This window comes from Dermacentor albipictus, chromosome 1 (assembly GCF_038994185.2).
Source record: "Dermacentor albipictus isolate Rhodes 1998 colony chromosome 1, USDA_Dalb.pri_finalv2, whole genome shotgun sequence".
NCBI classification, from domain to species: domain Eukaryota; kingdom Metazoa; phylum Arthropoda; class Arachnida; order Ixodida; family Ixodidae; genus Dermacentor; species Dermacentor albipictus.
The window spans coordinates 522400702-522424993 of NC_091821.1; the positions used below are offsets into that span (position 1 = coordinate 522400702).

Here is a 24292-nt window from a genome sequence, read left to right on the forward strand (position 1 = left end):
ATTCACAGTTTCAACCGCAGCTGGTGCAATTAAAGCCTCTCTATCGACGCGAAAGTAAACAATGCTAAAAAACATAGCGTCACTTCCACTCGGAACAGGAAGTTGAAGCTACGTAAGTTCCGCTTCACGCCGGAAGTTAAGGGGGTGAGAGGAGAGGAGCGTGGAGGAGGAGGGTAGGTTGGCGGTACTTAGCTTGGCCGGCGGTGGCGCGTAGATGCAGGGGCTTTAGTCATCACAAGCGGTCACACATGCTCAGGTCAGCTCACGATTTTCTTTCACAAGGATCTCAAATTCTTGAACGCGCAGTGAGCTTGCGGCACACAATTTTCTGTGTTTCCACAGGTCAGACACAACGTCAGTTCTCGTGTGCCACTGAGTGCATACGTACCGGAGCAGGGCTCGCTGTGGCGTTGCTAGGTGTCCATCGCCCCCGCAACCACGGAGCCAACGAGTCGGAGCACGCTGCACCCAGAGGACAGTTCTAAGTGGTCGAGTTCACAACGCTCTTAGCGGTAAGCACTTTCTAACACATATATTCCAGGCGGCACGGGGGCACAATTTTACCTCTGTCTTTAGACTGAGCAAAATTCTGCGCGGAATGCACCATTTAGCTTCATATACTACACGATGCTATTCTGGGTAACTTAACTGCAGACATTCAATTTGACGAGTTTACTCCATGGTGATTTTTATATTTAAATATACATTTTTCCTTCATGGTGAAGCAGGACCCGCCGCTTTGCAGTCATTCCTATAAATTTCACGGCGGTCAATGTTAACTCGACAAACAGAATGCAAACTTAATGTGCCGATACTTGCAAAGCAAACAGCGCTGGTTACCTGCCATGTACTGCAGCAGTGCTGGTCACGTGCCATGTACTGCAGCTTTATCAACGATGCACACTGCCGCTTGAAGCAAGAAAATAATTCATGTATATGCTATAAAGATTTGCTTTGGCATATTTCAAACGGAGAAGAAAAATGCAAAGTTTATCAGCTGCGGTTGTGTCACCAGGTCTTAGACAACCCATTTCGTTTGTGCGTTGCAAACATTCAACATGCGAAAATATGGGTGCCTAAAAAACTTTACAGATTTTCTTTCGCAGCGTTTTGCATATATCCTTTCATTGTACAAGGCAGCACTTCCCAGTTATGTGTATATTGCATCTACGTACAGGCAAGCTTATGTCAGGCGCGGCTTCAAGGAACCAAAATGCACCATTGCCGCTGCATACCGAAATAATGTGCAAATCATTATTAAACATTTGTGCTCTGTAGACGCACGGCTGTTGAAATTGCAGTCACATGTAAAATGAAAAAAAAATTTTGCAGATACTGCTGGATGATGGCGTGCGCATAAAGGAGCCGTCTCATTTCGGAACCAAAGTACAGCGATAATGCAGCGCGGTGAGCAGAACCTGTTGGTGATCACAGCTGCTGCAGCAAAATTTGGAGCGATATGAAAACAAAGCGTCGTGTTCCGGCTTGTTGGTACATTTGGCTAAAATAGTTTCCAGATAGTCTACAATATAGTCCTGCTTTCTGTCTCGAGGTTGTTGGTGCTCATGGCTGACCTGCCATATTGGACGCAATCGTGGAACACGCGCCACAGCAGTGGTCATGGCTTTTCTGAATCCAAAAAGCGTTCGGAAGAATGCATGGAAGAAATGGCGGTCAGTGTCGCGAATGAATGAGTTAGGGGAGGTTACAACAAACACCCTTAAAAAAGGTTGCACCCTTTGGGGCATACATTGTCCCACAACAATAATCGTCGTCTTTTTTGCCCCCTTTTCCTTTCTATAACGCTGCGCGTCCGGCACTTGCAAGTCACATAGTATTCTCCGCAGGACAGTAGCGAACGTAGCAGTTGCAAGATAGAAATTTCAAGATAGTTGCAAGAGAAATATACGCCCCAGAAGGTGCAACTGTTTCAAGAGTGAAGGATTAACAAGCGAGTTGTTAGTTGAGCACGACACCAATAATCTGTGCTCATTTATGTGGTTTCGCTAGCAATTAAACTCACGTTCTTAGCACAGCACTTATGAGGTCAGTTTTGCATCCCTGTGTCCTTTCTATTTCCTTCGCTGCTGCCTTAGTAAGAGCACGGTTTTTATAGAGATCTCCACCAAGAATTAAGGAAAAGGAATTGTACGACAGCGCGAAGCGCAGTGCCTCACTATTTGACGCCAATTTCTTTGAGGCGCAACTGTTTTTATGGACTATATTCAGTGAAGTTTGCCGCGAGACTGAAAAAGACTACAGATGCAGGCCAGTACTGATGAAGACAAGTAGAGGCTGCTCCTCGCCATCTTGGCTACTATCAAGCTTATGCTACTCGACCTATTTGCAAATATCTATAAATATTTACACGGGTACTTATTTATCATCTTTTTCGGGGTCAACATTTCACCTGCTAACAACTTCATGCTATCGCTCAGCGCAATGCGCACCTTTTTGATTTCGAACATACTAGAATGTTATCGTTGATTCTATTTTTTGGGTATGTTCCTCGCCGAACCATTCAAAATGAGAGTATGAGCGACGCAGATTGCGTAGCTGCTTTTGAAAGGCACGCGCGCACCAGTGATTACCCTAGAAATTACAACGAGTCATGTGTAAAAGCCGACGCGCTTGACGCATAGATAAGAATTCGACGATCACAGACTGTGTTGGTCGCTATCATTGTGCACTGAATGCAATTTGCTTTTGTGGGCACAGGTCCGCAAATAAAAGGTTAGTTTCGTGACTCACAGTTTTGCCGCTGTGTTCTTGATCTCGACTACAAAATTATGGGGTTTTACGTGCCAAAACCACTTTCTGATTATGGGGCACACCGTAGTGGAGCACTCCGGCAATTTCTACCACCTGGGGTTGTTTAACGTGCACCTAAATCTAAGTACACGGGTGTTTTCGCATTGCGCCCCCATCGAAATGCGGCCGCCGTGGCCAGGATCCCACTACCTCGTGCTCAGCAGCCCAACACCATAGCCACTGAGCAACCACGGCCGGTGTGATCTCGACTACAACGTGAAATATGGTAGAGATGCCATCCTATCCATGTACCGGACGCCACCGTGCATTCTAGAACCTAGTACAAAGTGTGAAGAGGACACCAACGCCTTTTCGGCCATCGAGATAGCCGCAGGCTACAAAACCTGACCCCAGAGTACGGATATGTACCCGAGCAGGTGAGTACGCGTGCAGGACACAACCACCAAATCGGAAGGCACCACAGCAGCTCCAGAGTCGCCTGTCCTGCTACGGCCACCCTCGGGATCCACCGAACTTCCACAGATAATTTTCTGAAGAAGCGGAAACCTAACTTGAGACCTATGAACGAATCGCGATACTGAAAACTGGAACTGCGAGAACAAGCTACCCCATCTATGTTTACCTTTGGATGACTTTGCTTGGACATGGTTTGTGAATCCAAAGTCAGCGCTAACGTCATGGGACCTGTGTTGAAGCAGCTTTCTTCAGGCTGTTACGAGAGCCGTACCAAAAAATAGTGCTGACGTCCTTCAAGAAGATCGACTGCACCTACCCAACCAAAAACTTGCTATTTTCACTGAAGAGATCTGTAGCAAGCATGTGGTGCCCCCTAGGAAATAATCGTCGTTGCCCCGCCAGCCTCGGTGACCTGCCATGCTCGGTAGGCAACATTTGGCACCGCACCCAATAAACACCAACGAGCAAAGTTGCTCGGCACTCAGTCATCGTTTATCGCCACCATGCTGCGGAACGTCCGTCTTAGTGAGAGTGCCGCGAGCCCTCCCTTGTTCACGAATCCGAACGGATCGTGACACTGGCGACAAGTACAAACGAATCGTCCCACGCCGTCGCGAGCGGCAAAACACCGTCCCTCTTTGCTGCCGTCATGCCGCTGTACAAAAGGCTCGAGCCGTTCGAGAGAGAGGGTCCGCCTGGCCAATTTACGAGGAACAAGCCCACGTGTACTTCGGGGCAAACGACACACCTGAGGCCAAACAGCGGGACATTTTGCTTGCCAGCTGCGGGACCCTTGTCTTCAGTCTCCAGCTCGACCTTCTTAAGCCATGCACGCCGCATGTTAAGACGCTGGGTGAGCTGCAAGCCATACTGCGCTCGCATTTCAACCCAGCACCGTCCACACTAATGGAATGTTTCCGCTTGAACAACCGGAGCCACGGGGAAGGAGAGACACTTGGAGGAGTTGGTTGCTGCTCTACGATGGTTGGCGAGTGTCTCCGTTTTCGGGGACCAGCTGGACTCACTGTTCCGGAACCTTGTCGTCTGCGGCACCAACAACCCCGCCATTCAGACGCGACACCTGGAGCTTCCGAACCTCTCGCTGGACAACGCCGTGAAGGCAGCTCTGGCAATGGAAGCTGCCGCCAAGGACGCCTGAGAGATCGCCCATGCGACTGCCTCACCGTCGGCGCAAGCAGCGGTAAACACGTTGGCGACAAAGGGCAGTACCTGCGGTCGCTGTGGTGGTGCCCAATCCCCCTCGAAGTGCCAGTTGTGGCAAGCACAATGTTTCACGTGCGGGAAAACTGGGCACCTGGCACTGGTATGCAGAAGCGGGATGACGAACAGCAAATAGCAGCAGCAGCCTGGTTCAAGCCCAGGAACCACAGAAGCCCGCGGCAAGGGTAGCCGTCGCAAGGGTATGCGGCGGGGGCGTGTGGCAGCAGGCTTAAGGTCTTCCGCAGCCAGGCTCCACGTCGGGACCGAGGACCCGCCGATTTTCGACATGTGGCATACAGGCCTTAAAGCGTCGTCTGTGCCGCCGTACATGCTGACCGTCGAAATCACGAGCACCCCATTTCCATAAAGATGGACACAGGTGTTGGTCATGGCCGGGAAGCTCTTCAGGCGTACCTTCCCCGGCGTGTCCGTCGACGCTTCGGGTGGAATGCTGCGCGGCTACTCCGGGCAGTTCTTCCCGGTACAGGGTCAGGCACAGGTCATTGCTCACTTTGGCAACAGAGAGGCAGCCCTTTCCCTTTACTTAACCAAGATGTCGTCGCCAACGCTGCTGAGCCGAAACTGGATTCATGCACTGTGCGTTCATCTGCCAGAGTACCATGAAGCCAGCCTGCATAGGTTGAAAGACGTCTCCAGCCTACTACCAAGATTAAGTCCCTGTTCCAGCCAGGGGTGGGCAGATTCGCCGGCACGACGGCTGGAATCTATATACTTGAGGGAGCCCGGCCAGGTTTTTTCAAGCCTCACGCACTGCCGTTCGCCCTGAAGGACAGGGTCACCCTGGAGCTGCAACGGTTACAGCGACATGGCATACTGGTGCCCTTCAAGACATCTGAAGGGGCCGCTCCCATCGTACCCGTCCTCAAGCGAGATGGCAGTGTCAAGATCTGCGAGAATTTCAATTTTACCATCAATCCTGTCGCAAACATCGAGAAGTACCCGTTGACACGGATTGAAAATCTCTGGTTAGCGCTGTCCGGTGGACAAAAGTTCACCAAGCACGACCTCAGAGATGCTTACCAGCAGCTGATGCTCCATAATGCCTCCCGGAAGTACGTCAGAATATCGACAACTTTGGGGCTCTTCCAGTACACGCGCTTACCGTTTGGCGTGGGCTCAGCCCCGGCCGTATTTCAGAGGGTAATGGACAACCTCTTCAGAGGCATGAGCACGTAGTGGTGCATTTTGATGACATCATGGTTACTGGCAACGACGACGGGAACAACCAGCAGAACCTGCCCAACGTCCTGGCGTGTCAGCAGGACGCCGGCCTCAAGCTCAAGCTCGAAAAGTGCATTTTCCTGGCCCCCAGTGTTGAGTACTTGGGACACGTCATTTCCCAGGCTGGCCTAGCCCCGCCTCTCCGCAAACTTGATGGTTTGTTCGAGGCGCCTAAGACCCAGAACAACAAGCAGCTTCAGAGCTACCTCGGCCACATCAACTTCTACAGGACTTTCCTGCCAGAGCATCTACAGCCGCTCCATCTTCTTCTTCGATATGATCAGTAATTGATTTGGAACAATGAGCAGGACCGGGCCTTCCAGCACAGCCTGGGGCCGGTCCGTAAGGCCATATCTCAAAAATGTAAAGCAGGAACTGATGGAAGTGCGGTTGCTGTTTGTCGAACTGAAGAATATCCTTAGCCACTGAGGATGACGTTAGAAGAACCCCTGCTAACAAACGATGATGTTGCAGGACGCCCCGGCCTACCCGCATGCACGGCCAAGAACAACAGATCTCGACGTTCTTATCGATGGCCAAAACGGCACTGCCCTAGACCTCACGGGAGCCGACTACTGCGTCATGAATGGACCCTTCACCACCGAGTTGAAGACAGTTAAGACTGCGTATGTAGGCCCTCAAATTCGTATAGCTGGAGGACACTTGATAACACCGACTGAGTTCTGCACGGCAAGAATCACCGTTCTCGGCCGAGCCTACCTTACCACGCACGTTATACTGCAACATTGTTCACGAGACAAAAATCTGGGAACGGATTTCATCTACCAACATGGCGCAATCATTAACCTCAAGTCGAAGGCAATAACGTTATCCCAAAACAGCACCAACGTTGGCCCTGACCTTGAAGCTAGCCTCAGACAACAAAACCGCCCTGCCCCCTCCCCCTCCCGGTGTTAGGATTTCAAGCCATGACGACCAAGAAGACACAGACGAAGTCCTGAGCCACAATAATGGACCGAGCACCGTAAGCAGCCTTCGTAGTACGACAGCCTAAGGAGCCAGTGTCTTTCCGTGGGTACTCGTTTGAAGACCAATAAACCTGGTTGGAGAAAATAAGATAGGACCGCGACGTTCAACAACTTGAACACAAAGAACAAGATGAGCCATGTACAGTTTTCTTTCGACGACGATATTCGAACCTGGTTCGAGAACAGTTACCCCTACCCCCCCCCCCCCCGGTGACGTGGGACCGATTTCATGATAACTTTTGAAGCCATTCACAAATTTCGTATACAGGGAAAGCGTCGAAGTTCTTTTGGAAACCTGAGTAAAATCACTTAACGAGAATAGCCAGATCCTTCCGGAGGAGATGACTTGCCTCCTCCACCACCCACGCCCCGTGATGTCTTATCAAAGGAAATTGCGGTTCCTGGAGCCAGGTTTGAAAGAACACCTATTCGCCGTATTGATTCGAAACCAACCCAAGACTGTCAGAGAGTTTGTTTCGGAAGCCAGAGCAGTACATAAGACACTTTAAATGTGCACTAGGCAATACAACAGACATGCGCTGACAACTACGTGGAAGCTCAAGTGCTAGGCACCAACGATTTGCGCGAAATATTTATAGCGGTAGACCGGGACGAAGTGCAGAAGTTGTAATCAAGGTTGCAGCACCAGGTGGCCTCGATCGCTGAGATATTCAAGGAAGATCTACAGCAGTCACTGGAAGCGTGAGCTGCCACAAACGATTACTTACGCTGCCATCGCTCGCCGTCAAGGTAACCCTTCGTCAACAAATTAAGGCCCCCGTAACGCCACACTTATACTCTCTGCCACCACCTCGCCTGCCAATCTCCCAGCGCTACTAACCAAGGAAGTATGGAGTGCTCTAGACTACCGCCCGTTCTGCTATCACTGCGGAGAATCCCGCCATGTCCACCGCCGATGCCCATAGTGGGACTGGGGACACGAGGGCTGGCAGTTGTCGAGGGCGAGAGGAAAATAGGCCGACAGATTCCATTCCCTGTGCAAATCAATGTTATAGGAAGCAGTGTGCGGGGATCCTACCAAGTTAACGAAGTGACCATGAGAGCACTAAGAAGTAGGCGCTTATTCCATGACATACATGACACACATGTCAGGACCTATCATTTTTATTCGTCATACACTCTTATCATCATCATCATCATTATCATCATCAACCTGGCTACGCCCACTGCAGGGCAAAGGCCTCTCCCATACTTCTCCAACTACCCCGGTCGTGCGCTAATTGTGGCCATGTTGGCCCTAAAACTTCTCAATCACACCCGCCCACCTAACTTTCTGCTGGCCCCTGCTATGCTTCCCTCCTGTTAGAATCCAATCCGTAACGTTTAATGACCATCGGTTACCTTCCCTCCTCATACATCCCTTCACCATGCCCATTCCTATTTCTTGATTTCAAGTAAGATGTCATTAACTCGCGTTTGTTCCCTCGCCACATCTACTCTTTTCTTATCTCTTAACGTTACACATACATTCTTCATTCCGTAGCTCCTTGCGTTGTCTTCACTTTACTAGAACCGTTTTTGTTAGCCTCCAGGTTTCTGCCCCATACGTGAGTACTGGTGAGACTCAACTGTTATAAACTTTTCTTTTGATGGATGTAGGCAACCTGCTGGTGTTGGTCTGAGAATGCCTGTCTAACGCACCCGAGCACGTTCTTATTCGTCTGGTTATTTCAATCTCATGATAAGGATCCGCGGTCACTACCTGCCCTAAGTAGATGTGTTCCCTTACCGCTTCCAGCGCCTCGCTACCCACCGTAAACTTCTGTTTTCTTCCGAGACTGTTAACCATTACTTTAGTTTTCTGCAGATTAATTTTTATACCCACCTCTCTGCTTGGCCTCTCCAGGATAGTGAGCTTGCGTTGCGATTGGCCCCCTCAGTTACTAAACAAGGCAATATCATCAGCGAATCGCAAATCACTATAGTATTCTCCATTACCTCTTATCCCCAAATCTTCCCAATTCAAGACTCTGAATACCTCCTGTACACACGCTGTGAATAGCATTGTAGCGATCGTATCTCACTGCCTGAACCTCTTCTTTATTGGGATTGTGTTGCTTTCATTATGGAGGAGTGCGGTGGCTGTGGAGCCGCTATAGATACATTTCAGTATTTTTACATATGGCTCGTCTACACCCTGATTCCGCAATGCCTCCATGACTGCTGAGGTTTCGACAGAATGAAACGCTTTCTCGTAATCAATGAAAGCTATATGTAAGGGTTGGTTATATTCCGCACATTTCTCTATCACCTGATTCATAGTTTGAATATGGTCTATTGTTGAGTAGCCTTCATGAAATCCTACCTGGTCTTTTCGTTCACAGAAGTCTGAGGTGTGCCTAATTCTATTTGCGATTACCTTAGTAAATACTTTGCAGGCAACGGACAGTAAGCTGATCGGTCTATAATTTTTCAAGTCCTTGGCGTCCCTTTTCTTATGGATTAGGATTATGTTGACATTCTTGCAAGATTCCAATATGCTCGAGGTCATGAGGCATTGCGTATACAGGGTGGCCAGTTTTTCTAGAAGTCTGCCCGCCATCCTTCAACATATCTTCTGTCACCTGACCCTCCCCAGCTACCTTCCCCTTTCATTGCTCCAAAGGTTTACTTTTTGCGGCGTTACTTGTGGAATGTCAAATTCCTCTAGACTTATCCCTCTTCCATTATCGTCGTGGGTGCCACTGGTACTCCATAAATCTCTATAGAACTGCTCAACCCCTGGAACTATCTTATCCGTATTAGTAAAGATATTACCGGCATTGTCTCTTAACGCATACATCTGATTCTTGCCTATTCCTAGTTTCTTCTTCACTGCTTTTAGGCTTCCTTCGTTCGTGAAAGCATGCTCGATTCTATCCATAGTATACTTCCTTATGTCAGCTATCTTACGTTTGTTGAATAACTGGATATTTCTGCCCATGCTATTCTAACTGTAGGGTTAGAGGCTTTCATACATTGGCGTTTCCTAACCAGATCCTTCGTCTCCTGCGATAGCTTACTGGTATCCTGTCTAAGTAAGTTACCACCAACATCTATTGCACACTCCTTAATGAGGCCCATAAAATTGCCGTTCATTGCATCAACACTGAAGTCCTCTCGCTGAGTTAAAGCCGAATACTAGTCCTCTAGCTTGGTAAGGAGTTCCTCTATTTTCCCTCTTAACGCTAACTTACTGATCGGCTTCTTATGTACCAATTACTTCCGTTCCCTCTTCAAGTATAGGCGAATTCGAGGTCTTACCATTCTATGGTCGGTGCAGCGAACCGCTGAGCACGTCCACACCTTGTATGATGCCAAGATTAGCGCAGAGTATGTAGTCTATTTCATTTCTAGTGACTCCATTTGGGCTCCTCCACATCCACTTTCGGTTATCCCGCATTCGGAAGAAGGTATTGGTTATCCGGAAATTATTCCGTTCTGCAAACTCTGCTGATAACTCTCCCCTGCCATTCCTAAACCCATGCCATATTCCCTCACTGACTTCTCTCCAGCCTGCTTCTTGCTTACCCTGGCATTGAAGTCGCCCATCAGTATAGTCTATTTTCTTTTGGCACCTTTGTCATACTAGGCCAATTTTTTACATACCAAGACGGAAGCGGCTGTTTTACAACCTACCTGCAGGCATGTTCTGGCATTGATATCACTACATCACTACCTTTCATTTGCGTTTACAAAGCGTCGTTGGAGGTTGTAGTGTCGGCTGTCGGTACGCTGCTGGGTCTTGATCCGTAGGTAGGCGAGCTGTCGGGCTCTTTCGGCACGCTGGATATAGGTAGCGACGTCAAGATTCACCTCGTCAGCGACGTGCGGCACCATGGCGTCGAGCGTCGTCGTCGGGTTACTGCCGTAAACAAGCTCAAATGGCGCGATCTGTGTTGTGTCTTGCGCTGCCGTATTGTAAGCGAATGTCACGTACGGGGTGACGGCATCCCAGGTCTTGTGTTCGACGTCGACCTACATTGCTAGCATGTCAGCGAGGGTCTTGTTCAGGCGCTCCGCGAGATCATTCGTCTGCGGGTGGTAGGCAGTTCTCCTCCTGTGGCTTGTCTGGCTATATTGCCGAATGGCTTGGGTGAGCTGTGCTGTAAAAGCCGTTGCTCTGTCGGTGATGAGGACTTCTGGGGCACCATGTCGCAGCAGGATGTGCTCGACGAAAAATTTCGCCACTTCGGCTGCGCTGCCTTTTGGTAGAGCTTTAGTTTCAGCGAAGCGGGTGAGGTAGTCTGTCGCCCTGACGATCCAGTTATTCCCGGATGTTGACGCCAGAAAAGACCCCAAGATATCCATCCCGATCTGCTGGAATGGTCGACGAGGAGGTTGGATTGGCTGTAGTAATACTGCTGGCCTTCTTGGTGGTGTCTTGCGTCGCTGGCAGTCTCGGCATGTCTTGACGTAACGGGCGACATCGGTGGTCAGACGCAGCCAGTAATGCCTTTCCTGTATCCTCGACAGCGTCCGGAAGAATCCGAGGTGCCCAGCGGTTGGATCGTTGTGTAGGGCATGCAGTACTTCTGGACGCAGCGCTGACGGTACCACAAGGTAGCTGGCGCGGACTAGTGAGTTCTTCTTCACGAGCAGGTTGCTTTGTAGTGTGAACGAAGACAACGTCGGTGTTCCCGTCCAAGTACTCAAAGAGGCCTTTTAGCTCCGAGTCTGCTCGCGGCTGTTTAGTGAAGTCTTCTGCGCTTATTATTCCTAGGAAGGCGTCGTCGTCCTCGTCGTCTTGCGGCGGGGGATCGATGGGGGCGCGTGATAAGCAGTCGGCACCGGCGTGTTTTCTTCCTGACTCGTGTATTACGGTGAGATCATATTCTTGCAGTCTGAGGCTCCACCACGCCAGCCATCCTGAAGGGTCCTTTAAGTTAGCTAGCCAACACAACGCGTGATTGTCGCTGACGACTTAGGTAAGGGCGGAATTTTTTGAGGTAAGGGCGGGATTTTGCTGTAGCCCAAATGACGGCGAGGCATTCCTTTTCAGTAGTAGAATAATTGTCTTTCGCTTTTGACAGTGACCGGCTAGCATAAGATATCACCCGTTCAAATCCGTCTTTCCTCTGGAATAGGACGGCACCGAGGCCTCGGCTACTGGCGTCAGTGTGGATCTCAGTATCGGCGTCCTCTTCAAAGTGTGCAAGTGTCGGCGGCAACTGCATGCATCATTTGAGTTCTTGAAATGCGTCGGCCTGAGGCGTTTCCCACTTGAACTCGACATCACATTTCGTTTGATGTGTTAGCGGCTCCGCGATGAGTGAAAAGTCCTTGACACAGCGCCCATAGTAGGCACACATGCCAAAGAATCTGCGCACTCCCTTCTTGTCGATTGGCTGCGAGAACATTGCGATGGCAGCTGTCTTCTGCGGGTCGGGGCGTACTCTAGATTTGCTGATGATGTGGCCTAGAAATAGAAGCTCATCGTAAGGGAAGTGACACTTTTCCAGCTTCAGAGTGAGCCGTGATGACTTGATGGCCTCTAATACTGTCGGAAGCCGCTTAAGGCGACCGTCGAAATTTCCAGTGAAGAGGACATCATCCAAGTAAACAAGACAGGTCTGCCACTTCAATCCTGCTAAAGCCGTGTCCATCACGCGCTGGAACGTTTTATGCGCCGAGTACAGTCGAAATGGCAAAACCTTGAACTCGTAGAGGCCGTCTGGGGTGATGAAGGCCGTCTTTTCGCGATCCCTTTTGTCGACTTCTATTTGCCAGCAGCCAGACTTGTGGTCCATCTATGAGAAGTATTTAGCATTGCAGAGCCGGTCCAATGCGTCGTCTATCTGTGGGACGGGGTATACGCCTTTCTTCGTGATTTTGTTGAGTCAACGATAATCGACGCAGAAACGTAAGGTTCCGTCCGTTTTCCTCACTAAAACAACTGGAGATACCCACGGGCTTTTAGAGGGCTGGATGATGTCGTCGCGCAGCATTTCGTCGACTTGTTGTTTTATAGCTTCGCGTTCTCGCATCGAAGCTCGGTAAGCACTCTGGCGGAGTGGTCGAGCGCACTTTTTGGTTATTAAGCGATGCTCAATTGCGACTGGTGTTTGTCGAATCCCCGACGACGTCGAAAAGCAGTCGTTGCATCGTCGAAGCAGACTTCCGAGCTGTTGCTGCTTAATCGCGAGGAGCCTTGGATTTATGTCGAAGTCTGGCTTGTGAACTACCGGCGTCGGGGTAGATGCGACAGAATCCGAGAGGACAAACGCATCGCTGGTTTCCTTAATTTCATCGATGTATGCGATCGTCGTGCCCTTGTTGACGTGCTTGTAATCCTGGCTGAAGTTTGTCAGCAACACTCTCGTTTTTCCTACACGCGATCGAGCGATCCGCCTTGCGATGCAAATTTCATGGTGGAGGCAGTAGACGTTGATCGCCTTCAATGACGCCTTCTACGTCAGCGGCTGTTTCGGTGCCGACCGAAATAACAATGCAGGAGCGAGCGATCTTTGAGCACACTGAAGGCGTGGTGACTACGAAGGCTCTCCCGCGGTATCACTTGATTTTCCGACAGCGTTATTGACTTCGACTTCAGGTCGATCATTGCACCGTGTTGGTTCAGGAAGTCCATGTCGAGAATGACGTCCTGTGAACACTGTTGCAGGATAGCGAAAATGGCAGCGTCAGTCCGGTCATGAATGGTAATTCTTGCCGTGCAAATTCCCCTGGGCGTGAAGATGTGTCCTCCAGTGGTCCTAATTAACGGTCCTTGCCATGCAGTCAGAACTTTCTTCAACTGGGCTGCGATAGGTCCGCTCATGACTGAGTAATTGGCTCCTGTGTCTACTAAGGCGGTGACTGCGTGGCCGTCGAGAAGCACGTCGAGGTCTGTGGTTGTTTGTCTTGCGTCTTCGATCACGGCTGCGTGGCGTTGACCTGTGGTTGGTACGTGGCGTCGTCAGGTGGTCTTTCCTCAGCGTGTTCTTTCCTGCCAGACTTCGTCGGGATGGCGGTGTGTCATCGATGTTACGTCGTCGAGATAGTCTTTTCGGCGTCTTCGTCGGCAGCAGAGGATCTTCGTCAGTTCGACGAACAGCAACCGCACCTCCATCCGTTGCTGATTCCGAATATGGACTGACGGACCGGCCTCGCGCTGGGCCAGTGTATGGTCGGCGCGGCGGCGACAGGTAGCGGCCTGGTGATGGTGAACGGGATGGTCGTCATGGGCTCCACTGAGTAGCGGCGTGGTAGTCGGCGATGTCACGAGGGCGTTCACCTTCCCTCGGGCGCTGTGCGTTGACGGCGAAGCCTGCAATCCCAGGTCGCGGTATGGGCATCGGTGGTACACATGGCCGGCTTCGCCGCAGTGGTAGCAGAGCGGGTGGTGGTCGGGGGTGCGCCAAATGTTCGTCTTCCTCGCGTAGGTGCGCTGGGCGACGGGTGGTCGTGTTGTCGGCAGCGGACGACGCAATCGCGGCGTTACAGGGCCCTGGCGCGGTTGCGGAGGGGGACCTTGAAGGCGTCCGACAGCGGCGTAAGTCATTGCTTCTGGTGGGGCTGCGGTAATTATGGTTGCACCTCAGGAACTCGAAGCGATTGGTGCACCTTTTCTTTCACGACGTCGGCGATCGAGGCCACTTGATGCTGCGACGATGGCAAGACCTTGCGCAGTTCTTCGCGTGCAGTGGCCCTGATGGTCTCGCACAGATCTTCCGTGGCCAGTGATTGAATTCCAGCGTAGCTTGTTGGCTTGGTGCGGAAGTCGAATTGCCGGTTCCGCAATTCCAGTGTGTTTTCTATGCTCGTCGCCTCACGAAGGAACTCGTCGATGGTCTTCGGTGGGCTTCTTGCCATTCCGGCGAAAAGTTCCTCCTTTACACCAGGCATCAGTAGGCGGACTTTCTTCTCCTCAGACATTTCTGGGTCGGCGTGGTGGAACAGACAACTCATTTGCTCAGTGAAGATAGCGATCGTCTCATTCGGCAGTTGCACTCTGGTCTCCAGTCGAGCTTGGGCTGGCTCTTTTCGCACGACGCTTGTAAATGTTTGCAGGAAGCCTAGTCGGAAGAGGTCCCACGTCGTCAAGGTGGCTTCTCGATTCTCGAACCACATACTGACGACGTCCTCCAATGCGAATTAGACATGTCGTAGCTTGTCGTAGCTTGCCCAGCTGCTAAACGTAGTGGCCCTCCCATACGTTTCCAGCCAGCTTTCCGGGTCCTCAAATGTGGAACCGCGGAACTTCGGGGGTTCTCTTGGCTGCTGCAGCACGATGGGGGATGCTGGGGCTGCCATTGGGGTTGCCTTGGTAGCAATCTTCTTGACCTTCTCCGGTAGAAGTCCGTGCTCCGGGGGCACCTGTTGAAGACGGCGGCTTGCTCCATGGTCCGGGACAACGTTGGTGTTCTCTTTGCGGTCCGAGCTTGGATCACTGCTTGTCGGGGGCGTCCGGTACATGTACCAAAAGCACCTCCACCATATGTCACGTGGTGTCGACGTTGAAGAACACAGTAGCAATACTGTTAAAGGCAAAATTTACTTTTCTTGGGCGAACCTGTGCCCACAAAAGCAGGCTACACTTACAGCACAACGATAGCGGCGAACACGGTCGGCGATCGTCGAAAATCTGATCAGTGGGTCCAGCGCGTCGGCTTTTATACAGCAGTCATCTAATTTTCCAGACTGATCGTTGGGACCCGCGTGCCTTCCACAAAGTTCTACACCATTCACGTCACGCGATGAAATCGGATAACACAAGGTTCGGCGACAACAGACAGCGGATAGAAGCATCGATAACTATCCATAAACTTCGGATACATGCAGGCGCGTCCCGCGCTGTGCTTTAAGGTTTGTTAGGTGGCGAACCGTGGTCGCCCGATAAGTATAAGTACACTTGTCAATATGCCAATTTGGTACGCACCAAGTTGCCGAAGCGGTCATGAGACCAACAAGACGTAATCGGCTGTTTCGTGACCTACATGGCACACATATTATGACATCTATCATTTATGTTTGTCACATACTCTTGACATATTATGCAAACTTTGGTGCATATCAAGTGATATCACCTACATGACACTAATGTCATGATATTCATGTGATAACCCATCATTTATGTTTCGCATACCCTCTTGTGATACTATTCCAATTTTCGCACATACCAAGGTAACGAAACGACGATGAGAGCACCAAGACGTGGGCTGCTTTATAAATACTGTCAAAGTGGCTTATGTTCACCAAGAGATGCTTCGGATTGAAAACATGAAGCGCGTATGCTGCAGAGCAGTTAATGGAGCCTACGCCCCATTTTCTATATTTCCTTCGTTGTTCATGTTGTGAGTGCCTTCTATCATCGTAGCAGATGCGGGTGATACAGGCCTCCCGGATAGACCGCAAGCGTGAAATGGAAACGATGCGGATGGTGTTGAGGCTGTATGGGAGTGTAAGGCCTTGGCGTATCTGCTCTGGAGATGCAGATGGTCGACTGACATCTCCACGTTCGCCGCCTTTAGCCAGTGTATAGAGAATATTCTCACGTCCCTGCTACGCATTGGAAAAGTCTTGGCGGAAAGGCGCAAAATCGGAAAGGACCTGTCGTAGGCCAGCGTAACAGGTGCCTGGATACCGTCTTGCCTAAGGAAACCTGCGTGGTAGTCGCGATTTCCGGGTGTTCGACTACGTGTTTGGCTGAACTAGGCTAGACGGGCTGGTTGTTGCGGAAGCAGGAAGCAGAAGAAGGAAGAAATCGAAGATAGGGTAGATATTGAGGGATTGCCTTTTCTTTGGTGAAAAGATCACGGGGGAGACGTTTATGACACCTCTGTAGGTGTCATAAACCACTTCTGTCGTAAGGCACTCAAGGTCACAGTGGAGGACAGCTGTGACCATTCATAACCAATGCCAAGTAGTTGGTTCAGTGCTCACGATAACGGCACATGGTAAGGGCCGTCTTCAGCAGCAATAAATATGATCAACCATGCCGTTACAGGAAGGATAGTAAGCAGTACTGCAGCAGTACTTCACGCCCAGAACGCGGTAAATTGCAACAAATAATGCACATTCAAATTGTTGTACCCGGTCCGTTGTTACAATGGCTGGCCAGCGCAAACGTGAACCCCATGAATGAAGAAACGAAAGCTCCCGCCTATGTCCCTGCGATGATGTCGACGGTGCGGACCGGCTCGGGCCACCGTATGAAATGGTTCACTGCAGTGAAAATTTAACGGTAGCCATGAGAAAAGAGAAACAGAATATCTGTGTCAATATGAACATGATGAAAGCGCTGGTCGGGGAGCAGAAGCCGTACATGTGGCGCGATAGTTTGACAGCTCACTCTGGATATTTGACACGTAATACCGGAACGGGACCACGAAAGAGTATCTGCTTTGACACCAGACCACAGATATGGCGGCGTGACGAGAATTCACTGGCTCTATCCCAAGATGAGCAATGTCGTGCACAGAGTGAACTATGTCCAAGCGGAACGTTTCTGAAATGAAAGGCCGAGAATGAGGCCCAGACGTATCACACCACAGAGACCATGGCGTGGATGCACAGAGAACAAGTTCAAGGTGAAGGCAGCAGGAGCGTTACCGTAACGCTTGTGTTCAGGGCAGGCGCATACCCAGGAGGGGCGGGAGGCCGCCTCGCCCCATGAAATTAGGCGGCATACTACCCCGCTCACCGCCCACGCCCCACACCTTCCCAACATTCGCAAAACGCTGACAACTCAATCTATTAGACGGCCAACATTTTTCTGCCGTTTACAGCAAAACGGGATATGACTAACGTTCCGTAGTTTTTTCGGTGACACACAACAAAAAAAATCACCATGTGGGCCGATCCTGGTGAGAGAACAGAAAGGGTCCAAGCTCAATGGCACGTATTGCTGTGAGCTCGGAAACCTGTAGCGCGCCCTTCGTAAACCTCGGGATGAGCCCAAATATGGGAAAAGCTTAACGCCTGCTTCGGCTCTGCCGCGCGTCGGCCCGGAATTGCACTACCGTCGGGATTGGCCCACATATGGGGAGTTCTTACCGCCTGCTTCATTTCCACTGGAGTTCGACCCATTGTCGCAATACCGTAGCGATTAGCCCACGTATCATCATCATCATCATCATCATCATCATCAGCCTGGTTACGCCCACTGCAGGGCAAAGGCCTCTCCCATACTACTCCAACAACCCCGGTCATGTACTAATTGTGGCCATGCCGTCCCTTCAAACTTTATAATCTCATCCGCCCACCTAACTTTCTGCCGCGCCCTGCTACGCTTCCCTTCCCTTGGGATTCAGTCCGTAACCCTTAATGACCATCGGTTATCCTCCTTCCTCATAACATGTCTTGCCCATGCCCATTTACTTTCTTGATTTCAACTAAGATGTCATGAACTCGCGTTTGTTCCCACACCCAATCTGCTCTTTTCTTATCCCTTAACGTTACACCTATTATTCTTCTTTCCATAGCTCGTTGCGTCGTCCCCAATTTGAGTAGAACCCTTTTCGTAAGCCTCCAGGTTTCTGCCCCGTAGGTGAGTACTGGTAAGACACAGCTATTAAACACTTTTCTCTTGAGGGATAATGGCAACCTGCTGTTCATGACTTGAGAATCCCTGCCAAACGCACCCCAGACTATTCTTATCCTTCTGATTATTTCCGTCTCATGATCCGGATCCGCCATCACTACCTGCCCTAAGTAAATGTATTCCCTTACCACTTCCAGTGCCTCGCTGCCTATTGTAAATTGCTGTTCTCTGCCGAGATTGTTAAACATTACTTTAGTTTTCTGCAGAATAATTTTTAGACCCACTCTACTGCTTGGCCTCTCCAAACCATGAGCATGCATTGCAATTGGTGTCCTGAGTTGCTAAGCAAGGCAATATCATCAGCGAATCGCAAGCTACTAAGGTATACTCCATAACGTTTTATCCCCAATTCTTCCCTATCCAAGTCTCTGAATACCTCCTGTAAACAGGCTGTGAATAGTATTGGGGATATTGTATCCCCCTGCTTGACGCCTTTTTTAATTGGGATTTTGTTGCTTTCTTTATGGAGGACTACGGTGGCTGTGGAGCCGCTATAAATATCTTTCAGTATTTTTACATACGGCTCGTCTACACCCTGATTCCGCAATGCCTCCATGACTGCTGAGGTTTCGACAGAATCAAACGCTTTCTCGTGATCAATGAAAGCTATATATAAGGGTTGGTTATATTCCGCACAATTCTCTACCACCTGATTGATAGTGTGAATATGGTCTATGGTTGAGTAGCCTTTACGGAATCCTGCCTGGACCTTTGCTTGACAGAAGTCTAAGCTGTTCCTGATTCTATTTGCGATTACCTTAGTAAATAGTTTGTAGGCAACGGACAGTAAGCTGATCGGTCAATAATGTTTCAAGTCTTTGACGTCCCCTTTCTTATGGATTAGGATTATGTTAGCGTTCTTCCAAGATTCCGGTACGCTCGAGGTCATGAGGCATGGCGTATACAGGGTGGCCAGTTTCCCTAGAACAATCTGCCCACCATCCTTCAACAAATCTGCTGTTATCTGATCCTCACCAGCTGCCTTCCCCCTTTGCATATCTCCGAAGGCTTTCTTCACTTCTTCCGGCGTAACCTGCGGAATTTCGAATTCCTCTAGAATATTCTCTCTTCCATTATCGTCCTAGGTGCCACTGGTACTGTATAAATCTCCACAGAACTCCTCAGCCACTTGAACTATCTCATCCATATTAGTAACTATACTCCCGGCTTTGTCTCTTAATGCATACATCTGATTCTTGCCAATTCCTAGTTTCTTCTTCACTGTTTTTAGGCTTCATCGGTTACTGAGAGCATGTTCAATTATATCCATATTATACTATCTTATGTCAGCTGTCTTACGCTTGTTGATTTACTTCGAAAATTCTGCCAGTACTAATCTAGCTGTACGGTTAGAGGCTTTCATACATTGGTGTTTCTTGATCAGATCTTTCGTCTCCTTTCATACATTGGCGTTTCTTGATCAGATCTTTCGTCTCCTGCGATAGTTTACTGGTATCTTGCCTAACGGAGTTACCACCGACTTCCATTGCACATTCCTTAATGATGCCCACATGATTGTCGTTCATTGCTTCAACACTAAGGTCCTGTTCCTGAGTTAAAGCGGAATACCTGTTCTGTACCTTGATCTGGAATTCATCTATTTTCCCTCTTACCGCTAACTCATTGATCGGCTTCTTATGTACCAGTTTCTTCCGTTCCCTCCTCAGGTCTTGGCTAATTCGAGTTCTTAGCATTCTGTGGTCACTGCAGCGCACCTTGCCGAGCACGTCCACATCTTGTATGATGCCACGGTTAGCGCAGAATATAAAGTCTATTTCATTTCTGTTCTCGCCATTCGGGTTCGTCCACGTGCACTTTCAGCTGTCCCGCTAGCGGAAGAAGGTACTCATTGTCCGCATATTATTGTTCCGCAAGCTCTACTAATAACTCTCCCCTGCTATTCCTAGTGCCTATGCCATATTCCCCCACTGCCTTGTCGTCAGCCTGCTTCTTGCCGGCCTTGGCATTGAAGTCGCCCATTAAAATGGTGTATTTAGTTTTCACTCTACCTATCGCCGATTCCACGTCTTCATAGAAGCTTTCGACTTCCTGGTCATCATGACAGGATGTAGGTGCGTAGACCTGTACAACCTTCATTTTGTACCTCTTAAGTTTTACAACAAGACCTGCCACCCTCTCGTTAATGCTATAGAATTCCTGTATGTTTCCAGCTATATTATTAATAATCAGGAATCCGACTCCTAGTTCTCTTCTCTCCGCTAAGCCCCGGTGGCACAGGACGTGCCCGCTTTTCAGCACTATATATGCTCCTTTTGGCCTCCTAGCTTCACTGAGCCCTATTATATCCCATTTACTGCCCTCTAATTCCTCCAATAGCACTGCTAGACTCGCCTCACTAAATAACGTTCTAGCGTTAAACGTTGCCAGGTTCATATGCCAATGGCGGCCTGTCCGGAGCCAGTGATTCTTAGCACTGGCTCCGAATCACTGGCTCCGGACAGGCACGTATGGGGGGATCAGTCCGATATTGCACTACCCTAGGGCCGACCCACGGTGGTGGTGAAGCACTTTGCTTTTCGCTTGAAAGCTTTGGCTGTCGTAAGCTTTAGCTACTTTTCCATCTTCACATAGTGAATTGGTTGTCAATTTTTTCTCTCCTTTTCGATGATGATAGTAACTGGCATCTTCTGGGGTGTGAAGGCTAGTTTTCTCATCGATTCGGTGCCTGCGCGATTAACTCGAATTCAGTTATCATCTATTCAACGATCATGCGCATTGCTGTTGATTCGTCAGTCCAACCATGTTTGTTTAGACTGATCAGGAAATAGATTCGGTTTTTAGTGGGCTGGTCTGTATGCTCATTAAACGAGTTGCGGCCGAAGAAAACGCCACTTGCGTTCAACTTTTTCTTTTCCTTCATTATTTCGTCTCGTGACAGCTCGGAACGATGCTTGCAGATCCTTGGAACCATATACAATGAATAAGGTCAGATATAAGGTCATATACAATGACTAAGGTCAGATAAGGTGGAAAATGAAATAACGCAAAACAGCGTCCATCATCAGACCTTGCAATCAGCGGCAAAACCATGAGCAAAATGCGTTTAACGTTAACCCATTACTTCGCTTGGCGTTTCCTTAATTGTACAGCTTTTCTCGTGCAAAATTGGTCGCTGGAAACAAACATAGCAGGGTGATCAGAAATAAGCGATCCACTAAGGCAGCGACCCAAGTCAAATGCAAACAGGAAGGCAAAGCGAAAATTAACAAATTTAACTCTTGTTAGTGAAAATATTTATGCATCAACACCTTTTTATTTAAAACGGAAGTAGAGAAAATGCCGCGGGATGTGAAGAAAGTTGCCGTGCGTTTTGAATGACGCTTCACTCGTTATCACAGTTATCGCTTGAGCCGCCTGACGTAGGCACTTCTCTGCTGTGCTAATACGGGTGTTTCTTTTAACTTTCTGTGGGGGGCGCAGTACACAATGTCCAGCTAAATAGGTCGCGCGGCTTGGAAGGAAAAGCGTACCAAAACCTATCGCCATCGATATCAGTTAGTGGTGCACGATTGAAGCGCGACTAGGTGACGGGGGGACAAACACTGAAACTAGAAAACCTATGTGAAAAAGAAAAAGGTTAGAAAATTTTTCATCAGAATATTGCCATTCGAGTTAATTTTCTATTTGAGACACTTTCCTGCATTAAAAGAAAATATGCCTTGTGGCTATGGTGTTTGGCTGCTGAGCACGAGGTCGCCGGATCGACTCCCGGCCACGGCGGCCGCATTTCTATGGAGGCGAAATGCGAAAACATTCGTGTACTTAGATTTAGATGAACGTTAGAGAACCCGAGGTGGTCAAAATTTCCGCAGTCCTCCCCTCCGTCGTGCCTCATAATCAGAAAGAGGTTTAGGCACGTGAAACCCCATAATATAATTTTTAAAAAATGTTCTTTTTTTCTATTTCAGAATTATTATTTCTTTCTTGGCTACCCCTACCAACCAGACACCCTGGCGCAAGACTTGGCAAAGCTGCGCAAGCCAGCTATTACGTCATGAGCAATGGAGTTGCTTGCTTGAACGCGGCCGTTTCTGCCGAGTTTTTTTTTTATTACTGTTATTTCCGTGCGTGTTTCTTCAAGGTCTGGTGTGCGCTTCACGTCAAATTTTGCGTGACTGAGCCCGCTGCAATCGTTGGCAAAAGGTGTGAGTGCAGGCTTTTTGTCATCGGGCAAGTTGACGCTGCGGCATCCGACGCGCTGGTCTCGTTGCAACCATAAATGCCGAACGCCTCGCGAAAGAAGGTCGCGCCACGTTCGTTCCCTCTCGTTAACACATGGTCTGAGCGTCCGAAGCGCAGCAAGATTAGTGAGTGGAATGTTTCCTAAATGCAATATTACCTTGTCTGATAACTGTTCTATATGAATACGTGGTGTGGCACAGGATTACAAATGATTCTGTCAAAAGGATTCGCATATGTTGCTATGCATTATGACTGTTTCCTGGCCTTAGTACGTTTCATCACTGAAACATGTTTTATTAGCTCATTTCTATTTGTTGCATTATTAAACACGTATAAAAGTGAAGCTGATTTTGAAAGCCCTTTAGCATTGTCATTTATTTCCATACTATTTGCTCACCTTCATAAGGAAGCTACTGGAGCAATTGCCATCAACAACAGCCTAATTACGTTTACGTTAAGACATACGCCACCCCCAATGGTTAACAGACACGCTGGCGTTTCAGCTGAGGTGATCGGCAAACTCTCGTCAGCTTGAAAAAAAAAAGAACTGCCGTCGTAGCAGCTGGACGCTAAAGAAATTCAAACATTTGCGCTATGTGGCGTTGGATTTTGAAGTCATTTTTCCTTCTTCACTTTTTGTTTGCTGTTGTTTCACGATACGTAGATGGCCTAGACGTCAGAAAGAGAACGGAAGAAACTGGTACATAAGAAGCGGGTCAATGAGTTAGCGGTGAGAGGGAAAATAGAGGAATTCTGGATGAAGCTACAGAACAGGTATTCGGCTTTAACTGAGGAAGAGGGCCTTAGTACTGAAGCAATAAACGACAATTTTATGGGCATCATGAAGGAGCGTGGAATAGAATTTGGTGGTAACGTCGTCAGATGCGATACCAGTAAGCTATCGCAGGAGACGAAAGATCTGATTAAGAAATGCCAATGTGTCAAAGCCTCTAACCCTACAGCTGGAATAGAACTGGCAGAACTTTCCAACTTAATCAACAAGCGTAAGAAAGCTGACATAAGGGAGTATAATATGGATAAAACTGAACATGCTCTCAGGAACGGAGGAAGCCTAAAAGCAGTAAAAAACCTAGGAATAGGCAAGAATCACGTCTATGCGTTAAGAGACAAGCCGGTAATATCATTACTAATATGGATGAGATAGTTCGAGTGGCTGAGGAGTTCCATAGGAGTTTCTACATTACCAGTGGCCCCCACAACGATTATGGAAGAGAGAATGGTCTAGAGGAACTTGTCTTCCCACAAGTAACGCCGGAAGAAGTAAAGAAAGCCAAGGAAGCTATGCAAAGGGGGAAGGCAGCTGGGAGGATCAGGTAACAGCAGATTTGTTGTAAAGTGGTGGGCTGATTGTTCTAGAAAAACTGGCCAACCTGTATACGCAATGTCTTATGACCTCGAGCGTACCGGCTGGAAGAAAGCCAACATAATCTTAATTCATAAGAAAGGGGACGCCAAAGACTTGAAAAATTATAGACCGGTGAGTTCTGACGGATTGACGGATCAAGACCCGTTGCCTGCAAAGTATTTACTAAGGTAATCGCAAATAGAACTAGGAACACCTTACACTTCTCTCAAGCAAAGGAGCAGGCAGGATTTCGTAAAAGCTGCTCAACAATAGAACATATTCACACTGTCAATCAGGGGATAGAGAAATGTGCGGAATATAGCCAACCCGTATATATGGCTGTCGTCGATTAAGAGAAAGCGTTTCATTCAGTCGAAAGCTCAGCTGCCATGCAGGCTTTGCGGAATCAGCGTGTAGACGAACAGTATTTAAAAATACTGAGAGATATCTATAGGGGCTCCACCGCCACCGTAGCTCTCCATAAAGAAAGCGACAAAATTC

At 48.9% G+C, this 24292-nt stretch overlaps 1 protein-coding gene and 1 long non-coding RNA gene across 3 annotated transcripts in view; one reads left to right on the top strand and one right to left on the bottom strand.

Annotated features, from left to right (window-relative positions):
• The window catches only part of LOC135908148 (uncharacterized), a 453412-nt gene that overhangs the window by 209327 nt on the left and 219793 nt on the right, over nucleotides 1–24292 (bottom strand). For both annotated transcript variants that reach the window (XM_070532647.1, XM_065439905.2), the window contains exon 5: nucleotides 389–462. In XM_070532647.1, the coding sequence (XP_070388748.1) occupies nucleotides 414–462 (49 nt within the window). In that variant the 3' untranslated portion in view covers nucleotides 389–413. The remainder of the gene's footprint in view (nucleotides 1–388; nucleotides 463–24292) is intronic.
• LOC135908149 (uncharacterized) lies at nucleotides 182–22781 on the top strand. The gene is made up of 4 exons (XR_010566226.2): nucleotides 182–256; nucleotides 343–512; nucleotides 1333–1407; nucleotides 22152–22781. It is a non-coding gene; the product is annotated as an uncharacterized lncRNA (long non-coding RNA).